The 14,019-nt window shown below is 43.6% G+C and overlaps 2 protein-coding genes across 2 annotated transcripts; one reads left to right on the top strand and one right to left on the bottom strand.

Annotated features, from left to right (window-relative positions):
- The first annotated feature begins 1,822 nt into the window (after positions 1 to 1,822).
- Positions 1,823 to 4,102, top strand: LOC308407658 (uncharacterized protein). The gene is made up of 3 exons (XM_080899444.1): positions 1,823 to 2,125; positions 2,939 to 3,028; positions 3,788 to 4,102. The coding sequence occupies exons 1-3, from the start codon at positions 1,999 to 2,001 to the stop codon at positions 4,045 to 4,047; spliced, it is 477 nt and encodes a 158-aa protein (XP_080755570.1). The 5' UTR covers positions 1,823 to 1,998; the 3' UTR covers positions 4,048 to 4,102.
- Positions 4,103 to 4,863: 761 nt separating this feature from the next.
- Positions 4,864 to 13,249, bottom strand: LOC308406689 (uncharacterized protein; the record flags this gene model as incomplete). The annotated part of the gene is made up of 2 exons (XM_080897855.1): positions 12,750 to 13,249; positions 4,864 to 5,761 (listed from the first exon to the last, which is right to left on the bottom strand). Exons 1-2 carry the CDS (start codon positions 13,100 to 13,102, stop codon positions 4,864 to 4,866), a joined length of 1,251 nt encoding a protein of 416 aa, XP_080753981.1. The 5' UTR covers positions 13,103 to 13,249.
- Positions 13,250 to 14,019: the final 770 nt, after the last annotated feature.

Below are 14,019 nucleotides of genomic sequence, written 5' to 3'. Positions count from 1 at the left end.
GTGAGAACTAGTGTCCTTGGGCAAGACACTTCACCCGTTGCCTACTGGTGGTGGTCAGAGGGCCTGGTGGCGCCAGTGTCCGGCAGCCTCGCCTCTGTCAGTGCGCCCCAGGGTGGCTGTGGCTACAATGTAGCTTGCCATCACCAGTGTGTGAATGTGTGTGTGAATGGGTGGATGACTGGATATGTAAAGCGCTTTGGGGTCCTTACGGTGTGTTCACACCGAACGCGATAGAGGCAGGCAGAGCGTCAGGCTTACATGTAAAGTCAATGGAAAGGCGCGCTGACCCGCGATTGCGGCTCCCGCGAAAATTCGGAAGCAGATTTGCGTCGCGAAAACGCGAAAACGCGCGTGAGTGTAGCACGTTTCAGGCATTTGACTCGCGAAAAAAACCACGCGCGTGAGTTTATGTGTTGCATTTTGTGCATACACGCGTTTCGCGTCCCCCGCTCGAGTTGGAAAAATCTGAACTCCAGCGTCAAATCGCGCCGCGACAACCAATCAGGAGCCTGGTGACGTGGCTGTTACCTAGTTCAAAGGGGCAGATCAGTGAGGAGATCGGGCAACCTGGTAAGTTCATTCCTTCTTTTTAATTTTCAGACTGACCCGATGAAGCGGCGCAAAAGCTAGCAAGCCCGCCTACTCTCCCGCGATTTTCCCACTGTTGTACAAATAAATGGTAAATGGCCTGTATTTACACTCAACAAAAATATAAACGCAACACTTTTGTTTTTGCTCCCATTCCCCATGGGATGGACGTAGAGACCTAAAATTCATTCCAGATACACAATATAACCATCCCTCCCAAACAGTGGTCACAAATCAGTCCAAATGTGTGGTAGTGGGCACATCTGCTATATTGAGATAATCCATCCCACCTCACAGGTGTGCCACATCAGGTTGCTGATCTGACATCATGAGTAGTGCACAGGTGTACCTCAGACTGCCCACAACAAAAGGCCACCCTGGAATTTGCAGTTTTTTACGCTATTGGGGGTCTGGGGACCCAGAACCGGTCAGTATCTGGTGTGACCACCATTTGCCTCATGCAGTGCAACACATCGTCGCATGGAGTCTATCAGATTGTCAATTGTGGCCTGTGGAATGTTGGTCCACTCCACTTCAATGGCTGTGCGAGGTTGTTGGATATTCGTGGGAACTGGTACACGCTGTCGTATACGCCGGTCAAGCACATCCCGAACATGCTCAATGGGTGACATGTCCGGTGAGTATGCTGGCCATGCAAGAACTGGGACATTCTCAGCTGCCATCTGCCCTGAACAATGTGAACCATGATTCATCCGTGAAGCGCACACCTCTCCAACGTGCCAGACGCCATCGAATGTGAGCATTTGCCCACACAAGTCTGTTACGGCGACGAGCTGGAGTCAGGTCAAGACCCCGATGAGGACGACGGGCATGCAGTTGAGCGTCCCTGAGATGGTTTCTGGCAGTTTGTGCAGAAATTGTTTGGTTGTGCAAACCAATTGTTCCAGCAGCTGTCTGGGTGGCTGGTCTCAGACGATCTTGGAGGTGTCAGATCAGCATCCTGATGTGGCACACCTGTGAGGTGGGATGGATTATCTCAATATAGCAGATGTGCCCACTACCACACATTTGGACTGATTTGTGACCACTGTTTGGGAGGGATGGTTATATTGTGTATCTGGAATGAATATTAGGTCTCTACGTCCATCCCATGGGGAATGGGAGCAAAAACAAAAGTGTTGCGTTTATATTTTTGTTCAGTGTATATAGCGCTTTACTAGTCCCTAAGGACCCCAAAGCACTTTACATATCCAGTCATCCACCCATTCACACACACATTCACACACTAATACCTTTCCGCTAACCAGATAATGCGTTTATTCAGAGGACATCTGCAGGAGAAAGTGGAAGAGCCTCAGGGACACCTATAATAAGGAGAAGAGGGCAGAGAAGGAGAAGAGGAGTGGGTCGGCAGCAGGATCGGGGAGGAGATGGAAGTTCTTCGCGGTCATGGGGTTTCTGGACCCCTTCCTCACCCCGCGGGAGACTAGCGGAAATATGGTGCGGACCGTGGAGAACTTCTCCCCCGAGGACCAGGGACAGCCCGAAGAGGCAGCAGGGGAGTGTCAGTCAGAAGGTATGTTTACAATGAATTAATGTAGGCAGTTAATTAATGCGTGTTGTCATACAGGAATATATTTTGTTTATTAATAAACAGTATACAGTAGTCCCACTGTTCATCCGTCACTGCCTCGCCTTTTCGCTGATTTTTTTTTTATTGCACCGTACAGCTTTCAACAATGCGCATTGCATTCTGCAGCCGAAATGACAAATCTCCTCCATGTCATGTCTCCTGCGCTTGCCAAACTTATCATGTTTGGTTTTGATAACCATCACTTCAAATAGAAAAAAACAGCACAAAAACACTCATAACTATGACCCTCATTCGGAAATAGGCACCTGCACCGGGAGCGAAAAAGGCGCACAAAAGTGGCGCCGCAGACGGAGAAAAAGCGCGGCATACTTTTACGTTTTAAAATTGACTTGGTTTGCACTTTGAGAATCAACTTGTGAGAACTGTGACTACTGTTCATGTGCTGCAATAAACGAGAGAATAGAATAGAATAGAATTCAACTTTATTGTCATTGCACATGCACAGGTACAGGGCAACGAAATGCAGTTTGCATCCATCCAGAAGTGCTTAGTGATATAGATATATTACAATATATATTAGCAATAATATAGATATGTAAGTATATTACAGAAATGGGTCTATTATGTTATAATGTACACGGTATGAAGTATGTTGTGAATATTCTATAACTATAAGTATGTACAGGCTGTAGAGACCACTGTATATAATAATAAGTATATAATAAGTATATAATAATATAATATTCTCTATGACTATTGTCTTCGACCTGTTAACATTTAATATTGTCTTGATAGAGTCAAGTAATCATGCAGCAGAGTCCTCCCCTGTTGCTTCTCCTGACTCCCCAGTCCCTGGTCCCTCCACTCCTGCTGCTGCACCCACAGGTATGAACATCAAGCACTGATAGCTTTTTACTTGCTTGAATCCCCTTGTGATCACCTTTACTAAATATCTACAACCAATCTGTTCATATCCTGGTTTTCAAATTCAAAATTCAAATTCAAATTCAAATTTTATTTGTCACGTACACAGTCATACACAGTTCGATATGTAGTGAAATGCTTGGACAACTGCTCGTGACCTAAAGAAAACAAAAAAGGAAAAGGCTATGAATAAGATAGGAAATAAATATGAAAAATTAAAAAGGGTAAATTTAACTAGGAAGGAATAAAATATAAATTAAGGTTAAAAATGAAATAACTGTACAACACAAATTAGAATGAAGGGTAAATTTAACTGGGAAGAATAAGATAAAGATAAATATATAAATTAAAGTTGAAAATAAAATAACTGTACAACAAAATACACAATACACAATATAGAACTATATAAGAATGTATGAAGAAATCTAAATATAAATAAATATATACACAATAACAGCAGCTGTACAAGTATTAACCGGAAATGAAGAATATAGTGACCAGTGTTGTGCAAAACCAAAGTCCAGAAAGTCCAGTGTGTGTGTAAGAACCATATGTGTGGGTCAGTACTGTGTGGTGGTGTGATTGAGAGACCGTATCGCCTGCGGGAAGAAGCTCCTCCTCAGTCTCTCTGTGTTGGTCTGTGTTTTCTTCAATTTTGAAAATGAAAATCTAGTAGCAGCCTTCTCATTTCTTTGTGGTGTTTTGTGCTGTGTTTTACAGGCCCACAGAGGAGGACAGCTCGAAGGCGGGCGAGGGAAGGGTCCCAGGACGGTCCATCGGCGGTGGAGCTGGCTATCCTGGAGTGCCTAAAGAGGCCACGCCCGTCTGCAACAGAATATTTTCTCCTCAGCCTTGTTCCTGCTCTGGAGAGCATGCCGCCTCAGACACGAGAATTCGTGAAATTCCAAATTTCTAAATCAGTTTTTGAAAATAGCACAGCTGTGCTAAATTTGGAAACATTGGACCCTGATGATCAGTAGTTTTCTGATGAGGCAGCAGGTCTCCAGGGCAGAAACAATGTTCTTATGTTTCTCCTCCTTCTCCCTGAGGCTCTTCCACTCCAAGCTGGGTCCTTTTTATTCCTGTCTGTCTGTAAATAGTTAGATTTCATATATTTATGTTATGTCCTTTTGTTACTGAATTTATATATTTTATCAAATAAACATTTATAATGACAAATGTCTTTGTTCTACTACACAGCAAATATTGGCACCCGACTTGACAAAAGTAGAATTTATTTCATATTACACTAATAACAAAACATAATACAGTGGGATGCATAAGTTTGGGCAACATTGTGAAAAGTAATTATTTTCCTGTACAAATTGTTGGTTGTCTCAATAAAAATTGTCAGTTAAATACATCATATAGGAGACACATAGTGATATTTGAGAAGTGAAATGCAGTTCACTGGATTTACAGAAAGTGTGCAATAACTGTTTAAACTAAAGCAAGCAGGTGCATAAATTGGCAACACAAAAAAAGAGAAATAACATAAATATGTAGTGTATATCAATGTGTGTGTCTCCTATATGATATATGTAAGTGACATTTTTTACTGTAACAGCGATTCATACAGGAAAATAATGACTATTAATAAGGTTGCCCAAACTTTTGCACCACACTGTATATAGGAACATAGTGAAGACAAGTTGCAGAGTAAAAAGAGGTTAGTTTATTTTGGAGTAGAGCTCCATTTATTAAGAAAATGTTAAAAACACAGGAACACTCTTTAGAGGTTTGTGGGTGGCTCTTAAAAGAGCCGTTGTGGGGAAGTCGTTCAGACTTCAAACAGGCTACTCCTTTGGTTGCCAAGACACGGCTCCCTCTGCCGAGAAGTGAGCCATGAACTTCTCCCTCACCAGGACAGCCTCTCTGGAGGAGTTGTTTGCTGCCATACGACCCAGGTCTTGCAACGGCTCCACCACAGCAGGCGCCACACCTCTCACAGCAGGTGCCCCTCTCTCGTCCACACAGCGCAGAAAGTTGTGGAGAACACACGTTGCCTTCACACACTTCTCCGCAATTTCAGGACGGAGTTCTATGGCGCGCCGATACAACCTCCACTGTGAGGAGAGGATACCGAAGGCACCCTCCACTATCATCCTGGCCCTGGAAAGGCGATAGTTAAAGACCCTCTTCTCTAAAGGGAGGAGGCGTCCAGGGAAAGGTCTCATGAGCTCACGCCGCAGCGGGAACGCTTCATCAGCCACAAAGACATGGGGCTGGGCTCCACGGTGTTCTCCACCAGGTAGAGGCTGGTCAGGAGGCAGATGGAGAGTCCCAGCCCGAAGAGCCTGACCAAAGGTGGAGTTGGCCAGAATACCACCGTCGCTGGTCCTCCCGTACCCCCCAACATCAATGACGCGGAAGCGATGCTCTGCATCCACAACCGCAAGGAGAACAATGGAAAAAGTTCCCTTGTAGTTGTGGAACATGGATCCTGAGTTGGGGGGTGCCTTCGTCTGGACGTGCTTCCCATCCAGAGCTCCACAGCAGAGAGGGAAGTTCCAGCGCTCCTGGAATCCCTCTGCGATGGACCGCCAGTCTTCAGTTGAAGGCACAGCCATGAAATCGTCCACTAGACAGTCCCAGATGGCCGTCGCTACCTGGGGGATGATCTGGCTCACCGTGGACACACCGACTCGAAAACTGAATGCGATGGTCCTGAAGGAGTCCCCGGTGGCAAGGAACCTGGACAACAGTGTTTAAAATGAGTATCTTTCTCCTCCCCTTTTGTGAGTGTGGACGCTTCATCTCTTTGCTCTTTAATGCTTTGCTTCTTTTATTGATTTTATTGATTTTTATGCTGATTTTTTCCCTTTTTTCCTTATGAGCTTACCTGCGATAGCTTCTGGACACTCATAGATCATTAGGACTAAAGTGTTCTTAACAGAAACAGCAACATTTTTATAGTTACCTTATCCTCAGCGCTCCGTGTGTCTGTGGCCTAGACACAGCTGAAGCCTGATTACAGCGTCTGGGCACCGAGCAGCCTCAATAGCCTGGAAAGGGGCTAACCGCTAGGCTAACTAGCAACAAGATGCCTTCCCTCTCCACAGATGACTACCACAGCCTCCTGCAGAAGATTGCAGTACTGGAGACAAAAATTCATCGCTTAGAAGTAAACGTGGAGGTAAATGGACTGTGTGGAAATGAAACAACCTTGCCTTTGATTCAAAACAATGGCGATGAGCAAGCTAGTACACAGCTAAGGAGCACAGATAACATGACCAAGAAAGTAGACTCTGTGCATTATTATAAATCCTCAAGTGATAATCCCCCCTTGGACTGTCTTGGTGCAAAACCAAGACATAAATCATGTCTCCTGGAAGGGGGAGGACGTACCACAGGCAGGGCACAGTGAGCTGAAATCTCTGAAACCGACTGGCTTTCACTTCCTATGAGACAGAGAAGCTCTTCTACCCCTGTATACGGGAGGAAACAGGACTGGACAACCGTGAATAGGAAGAATAACAACAAACCTCCAAAACAACTGAATGTGAAACTGCAGAGCAGATTTGCTCCACTATCAAAGGACCCTGGATCTATATCGGACAACCATCCATCTAAAAGCAGCGAAGTAAGGTCTGAAAATCTGTTGAATAGCAAAAGACCACAGGGAAAGCTAAAGGCTAGGCCTGAAACTCTGATTGTGGGTGACTCTGCCGTAAAGGATGTACAAAGGATGTGCGGTAAGAACACTAAAGTCCTCTGCTTTCCTAAGGATATGGTCAACAACCTGAAGGAGAGAATTCTTCAAATTGCAGAAGAATATCCAACTGTGACAAACATTGTTCTGCATACAGGGTCAAACGATGTGTCCAAACAACAGTCGGAGGTTCTGAAACGGGACTTTACTGGATTATTAAATACTGTAAACTCTCTGAATGCAGCTGTATTCATCAGTGGACCTGTACCGCCGGTCAGAGGAGGAGACGAGAGATTCAGCAGGTTGTTTACACTGAATAAATGGCTTATATCAGCATGTGCTGACCACTCAGTGCATTTTATCGACAACTTTAATATTTTTTGGGAACGCAGGCATCTGTTCAAAGCAAATGGATTTAATTTTAACAAGTCAGGGGTGAAACTGTTCACCTCCAACTTGTTTTATTCCATACGTCATCCATCTGTGCTTGGTGCCAAGGCTGAGATAAACGAGGAGTTATCTCATAAAGAGGAACAAACAGTACTCCAAGAACAGACAAAGCCCAGCAGAAACCTTGAGGAGGAGCTCCATTTGCCCCCACCCGGGAAGAGCCTCAGAAAGGAGAGACATCTAAGGCATCTGAGGAAGAGCCTCAGAAAGGAGAGACATCTAAGGCAAGAAGAGGGGTCCCTATTTGCCTCCAACTCTCTCAACAACACCAACGACCAGGACAAGGGACCACGACCTTCCCCAGTCCCCCAAACCCCTGACAGGCCATCACCCTCCTCCCCCTCCCTTTCTCCCTCCTCCCCACACCTGAAATTCACTGAGGAGATGATGGAGCGGGTCAATGCTGGGCTCAGATCTACCCCCCGTCCCAATCCCTTTTTGTCCCCCATAAACCCCCCACCAGAGCGGCCAAAGGTTCGCCATCGAGCCCCACCCTCAACAGAGCAATCGAAGTCACATTGCCCAGCCTCGCCCCCCTTAGTTCCTCTTCATGCCCTGTCTCCGCAGTCTGATGTGTGATGTGTGAAGGGTCCGGGCTGTGAGGATTATGGCAGTGGTGACTTTTCCCAGGAGAAGCTGGGACCCTGTTTACTAGAAGGTTTTAAAATTTCTGTACTTTTAGGTGACAGGAGACATGTGGCCTGGTCAAAACACAGAGAGCTGCACTCTAAAAGATCTTTAAACATAGTAAACATACCTTGTGTGCCACAGACTGCTCCCAAACACGAGGGGACAAGTAATACCTCTAAAACACTTAAGTTGGCTTTATTAAACATTAGATCTCTAGCTGGGAAAACATTTTTAATTAATGATTTAATCACTGAGCACAGCCTTGATTTTATGTTTTTAACTGAAACTTGGTTGGACCAAAGTAACAGTGGAGCTGTTCTCATCGAGACGACCCCTCCTAACTACAGTTTTATCAGTGAGGCCAGGGTGAGCAGGAGAGGAGGGGGGGTTGCTGTCTTATTTAATGAATCATTTCAATGTAAGCAGCTATCTCCTGGAAGTTTTCAGTCTTTTGAATATGTGGCTTTACAGCTGAAGGCCCCATCCAAAGTTGTGTTTCTTAATGTTTACAGGCCTCCCAAATACTGCACAGACTTTTTTAATGACCTCAGTGAACTGCTGTCTGTGATCTGTGTTGATTTTGACTGTGTAATTATTGTTGGGGATTTTAACATTCATGTGGACAACCCTCAGGACAAAGGGACTAAAGACCTGAGTAACACTCTGGGCAACTTTGGGCTGACTCAGCATGTAACAGAGGCCACACATAATAGAGGACACACTCTTGACCTACTGATCTCCAAAGGCCTGAGCATTTCAACGGTTACTGTGTCTGATGTGGGCCTGTCTGATCATTACTGTGTTTTCTTTGAAAGTAAAATCTCAGCCCACACAAATATATCAACAACAGTGATCACAAAACGGTGTATAACTGAACACAGTAGTGCAATTTTTAACCAGGTCTTCCCATTAACACCTGACCTGTCCAGAGGGTCAGTCAATGAGCTCGTCAATAGCTTCAATGCTAACATGTTAAATGTAATGGACACTATTGCTCCCATTAAGGTGAAGGTTATCTCTGGAAGGAAAAAGTCTCCATGGAGAAACTCCACACTGGTGAAAAATGAAAAAAGAGAGTGTAGGAAAGCTGAGCGCAGATGGAGAAAAACAAACCTCCAGGTTCATTATGACATTTATAAAGAGAAACTTCACAATTATAATTTACAACTGAGGAATGCAAGGAGGTCCTACTTCTCTGACATCATCACTAAAAACAGCCATAATGCTCGGGTCTTATTTTCTACAGTTGACAGGCTAACAAACCCTCCTGTGTCAGTGGCAGCTGAACTTCATTCGACCATGGCCTGCAATGACTTTGCCAAATTCTTCACAGAAAAAATCCAAAAAATTAGACAAGCAATTGGTACATCAACAGCAGATCCAGGATATGTACTGTGTCCACCAAAAAACTGTTTAAACACCATGAAACAGTTTCACCCTATTAACAGCAAAGACCTGGAGGACATCTTAGGTAAACTGAACTCCTCCTCCTGCTGTTTAGATGTCCTGCCAACAAGTTTTTTCAAAAAGGTCTCAAAGACTTTAGAATCAGACCTGTTACAGATCGTCAACTTTTTGTTATTATCAGGTGTGTTTCCAGAATCACTAAAAACTGCTGTAATCAAACCTATACTGAAAAAGGACAATCTTGACAAGACACAAATGAACAACTACAGGCCGATCTCAAATCTCCCATTTTTAAGTAAGATCATTGAAAAAGCAGTTTCTCAACAGCTCAGTTACTTCTTAAAACAGAATAATTGCTACGATGCCTTCCAGTCAGGTTTTAGACAGAACCACAGCACTGAAACCGCTCTGACCAAAGTGTTTAATGACATATGTCTGAATACAGACAGTGGAAAAATGTCAGTCCTAGTTTTACTGGATCTCAGTGCAGCATTTGATACAGTTGACCACAACATAAGATAAGATAAGATAAGATAAGATAAGATAAGATAAGATAAGATAAGATAACTCTTTATTGTCATTGCACAGTCATACATAGTACAGTAGTACAATGAAATTGGAAAAACTGTCCTACGTCGGCACTACATATAACACAACACGACACGATATGACACATCACAACGTAACAAACAACACAACACAGTATATTAACTTAGTATAAAAAAGAAGAATAAGTGTATGTGTATTGCACACTGTTATTATTGCACATTAATTATTATTGCACCTTGTTATAAATATAAATATTATTGTTATCGTTTTAAACATTGTTACCTCCCCCTAAAAAGTCCAAAACATATTACTCAAACGACTGGAGAACTGGACAGGTCTTTCAGGAACTGTACTAAACTGGTTCAAAACATACTTAGAAAACAGGAAATACTTTGTATCAATAGGTAACTTCACATCTGAACAGACAAGTATCACATGTGGAGTTCCCCAAGGTTCCATCTTGGGACCCCTTCTGTTTAACATTTACATGCTCCCACTGGCACAGATTATAAACAACAAAATAAACTATCACAGCTATGTAGATGACACACAAATATATATCACAATGTCACCAGGAGACCGAGGCCCTGTACAGGCTCTTGGTAAATGCATTGAGAAAATCAATGACTGGTTGTGCCACAATTTTCTCCAGCTAAACAAAAACAAAACTGAGGTAATAGTCTTTGGCGCCAAAGAAAAACGATTACAGGTCACCAGAGAACTTCAATCTATACATCTAAAAACCACAAACCAGGCGAGAAATTTGGGTGTAGTGATGGATGCAGACCTAAACTTAGAAAAACACATTAAGACAATAACAAAGTCAGCTTACTATCACCTCAAGAATATTTCAAGGATAAAAGATCTGATGTCTCAACAGGACCTGGAAAAACTAGTCCATGCATTCATCTTTAGTAGGCTTGATTACTGTAACAGCATCTTTACAGGTCTACCTAAAAAAATCAGTCAGACAACTACAGCTCATTCAGAACTCTGCTGCTCGAGTCCTCACTAAGACCAAAAAAGTGGACCACATCAGTCCAGCTCTGAGGTCTTTACACTGGCTGCCTGTCCGTCAGAGGATAGACTTTAAAGTTCTGATGCTGGTCTATAAAGCTCTGAATGGTTTAGGACCAAAATACATCAATGACCTCCTGACCCAGTATGAACCTTCCAGATCCCTCAGGTCATCTGGATCCGGTCTTTTATCAGTTCCCAGAGTCAGAACCAGACACGGAGAAGCTGCATTCAGCTTTTATGCTCCTTATATCTGGAACAAACTCCCAGAAAGCCTCAGATCAGCTGAAACACTCAGTTTATTTAAATCCAGGTTGAAGACTCACCTGTTCTCAGCTGCATTTGAATAAAGCACCAAATCCACACTTTTAAGCTTAAATTTCAAAACTTACATTTAACTACTGATTTTATCTACTGTTCTGATTTTATCTGTTTTGATTTTATATACTGTTTTGTTTGTTTGTTTGTTAGTTTGTTTGTTAGTTTATTTGCTTGTTTTAATCAATTTTAAATCATGCTTTTTATTTGTTCTTGTTTCTAATGTCTCTGTAAAGCACTTTGAATCACCTTGTTGTTGAATTGTGCTATACAAATAAACTTGCCTTGCCTTGCCTTGCCTTAAAATTAAAGGAATTGAAATGTACATTGTGCCTTGGTTTAGAGTGTCTGGAAGAGAGTCCTGTCTCAGTCAATTATAGATGATGTGAGAGGGCGGGTGTGTGTGTTTAGGGCACGGATGGCTTGGGGATAGAAGCTCCTCTTGAGTCTCTCTGTCCTTGCCCGGAAGATGCGGAACCTTCTACCAGATTGCAGAAGTTGGAACAGTTTGTTGCCAGGATGGGACGGGTCCTTCAGTATCTGCGCTGCTCTAGTCCGGCATCTCCTGGTGTAGGTGTCCTGAAGCGGGGGGAGAGCAATCCTGCAGCAGCGTTCTGCTGTACGGATCACTCTCTGGAGAGCTTTTTGGTCCTTCACACAGCTGTTCCCATACCATGATGTCATGTTCTGTGTGAGGATGCTCTCCACAGCGCCTGTATAGAAAATCCTGAGGATCTTTGGAGAGACCCTGAACTTCCTCAGTTGTCATAGGTGGTACAGGCGCTGCCTAGCCTTTTTGGTCTGGACCTGAATGTGGGCAGCCCATGTCAGGTCTGAGGAGATGTGGACACCAAGATACTTGAAGGACTGCACCCTCTCCACTGGAGCTCCATTGATGATAATGGGCTTGTAGTCTCTGTGCTGACCCCTTCTGAAGTCCACCACCAGCTCCTTGGTCTTGCTGACGTTCAGCTGGAGGTGGTTGTCCTGGCACCACGATGCCAGATTCTTCACTTCATCCATGTAGGCCGCCTCATCGTTGTTGGAGATGGCACCCTATTATGTGTACTGCAGTTACAAAATACATTATAGAAATTACAAAATTACAAAACATAAATCTTACATAAAACATTTTGTAATTATAAGGATAATTACATGATATATATTTGATATAATCTAGAACAATCTGCCGTGATCATAAACAAATATTCAACTATCCCAGAATTAAACCAGGTCTAAATGAAAAAAGGAGTGAGTATCACGACAAAGATTAACCCACATTGGTCCTAGTACAAGTTTGATATCAGCAAACACCGAGAGCATACCTATGACACCACAGCCATGCTATCATTCAAACACTGATAACAGCATAAATCGAATTAAATCGGGACTTGATGAGACCGTCTGAGTATCACTACAAATATTATGAAGTCGTCTCGTACCAGTTTGCTATCGGTAAACACCGAGAGCATTCACTGTTAGCATAGCACATCCATGTTAGTATACACTGCTAACATGGATGTGCTATGCTATCAGTAAACGCCGACAGCATTCACTGTTAGCATAGCACATCCATGTTATCAGTGTATAAATGGATGGTTTAGCATATATTAGCACAGGTATCAATAAAGGACTACCGTATTAAACACTTTTACTAACCTCAGGCAGATGGACAGGCGCTCTGCTGGTGGGATTGAGCGCCTGTAATTGGTGTCTAGGCGGGCAATTCTGGGACCGACGCGGGAAAGCAGGTCCTCAAACTGGCCGAGTGACAGACGATGATATCGCTGGAATCTGCCGTCATCCAGGCGCAGCTCCTGTAGCAAATGGTGAAACTCACCAAACTGCTCACGCGTCTCGAGGACCTGATGGACCCAGGTACGGCGAGGACGTCTTTTACGCCGCTGCTCTGCTCTCCACAGTAAATAGAGAAGGGAGACTCTCTCCTCAAGCGCTAGCTCGACACCTGCCATCTTGCAAAGATACCGGTCTTGCAAAACTTCCTCCCACATCCCTCCCACATTTCCGGTTCACGCGCGTTAAAATATGATATTTTGGGGCGCGATGGATTTTTCTTGGACACGCGTAGAGGTGCGAATGTGCACGCGTCAAGTTAGGGGCGTTTGGGGCTTTTTTCACGCGCCCATCGCGTTCGGTGTGAACACACCGTTAGGGACTAGTAAAGCGCTATATAAATACAGGCCATTTACCATTTATTTACCATTTTAGTGCATTAGCGCAGTTAGCTCGTTAACGTCTTGACGCCATCCAGCCCCACGCACGGGCGATCCGTGGTAACTCGTTAAGGGAGATTTGCCGCGTTATGGCGTTAACGTCATTTTAACGGGATTAACGCTGACAGCACTAGTGGGAACACAATGAATATGTGTTCCCACTATTCATTGATTTCACACCCCATCGTTGCATCCCTAATAAATATAAAAAATAGCCGTATTCTAATATTACAGATGTGACAGTGTTCAATATATATTATACATTAAGGATTCTTTCACTAAAATTAGCAAAAGTAGACCAATGTAAAGATACTGCACAGTTCCTTTAATCAAATGAAGACAGCAAGGACAACAAATTTGATCTGAAATAACTGAAATACAAGAGTGAATCGTGTTCAAAGTCATCCTCCTTCCTCTGATCTTTTGAGTCTAGTCATTAAAATATCAACACATACAAAAACCTCATCAGTGCTGTGCAGCAGTCTGTCAACCATACAGGGATCAAGTCCAGTGTGAGCAGATGGGATATCTGGCTACTGCACACCCTTGTAGTGCCACTCCACTGTTCCAGCATGGCCAGCCGAAGCACCTCGTTGCTGCATCCAGATTCATTCCCTTTTGGACTGATACAATAAACTAACTCTGGCTTTGGCTCCTAAAAGAAAGAAAAGAAAATATATATATATATAAAATCA

Source organism: Rhamphochromis sp. 'chilingali', assembly GCF_963969265.1.
Source record: "Rhamphochromis sp. 'chilingali' genome assembly, chromosome: 12".
NCBI classification, from domain to species: Eukaryota; Metazoa; Chordata; class Actinopteri; order Cichliformes; family Cichlidae; genus Rhamphochromis; species Rhamphochromis sp. 'chilingali'.
Note: the sequence above shows the minus strand (reverse complement) of the source record. Positions and strands in the feature narration are given on the sequence as shown.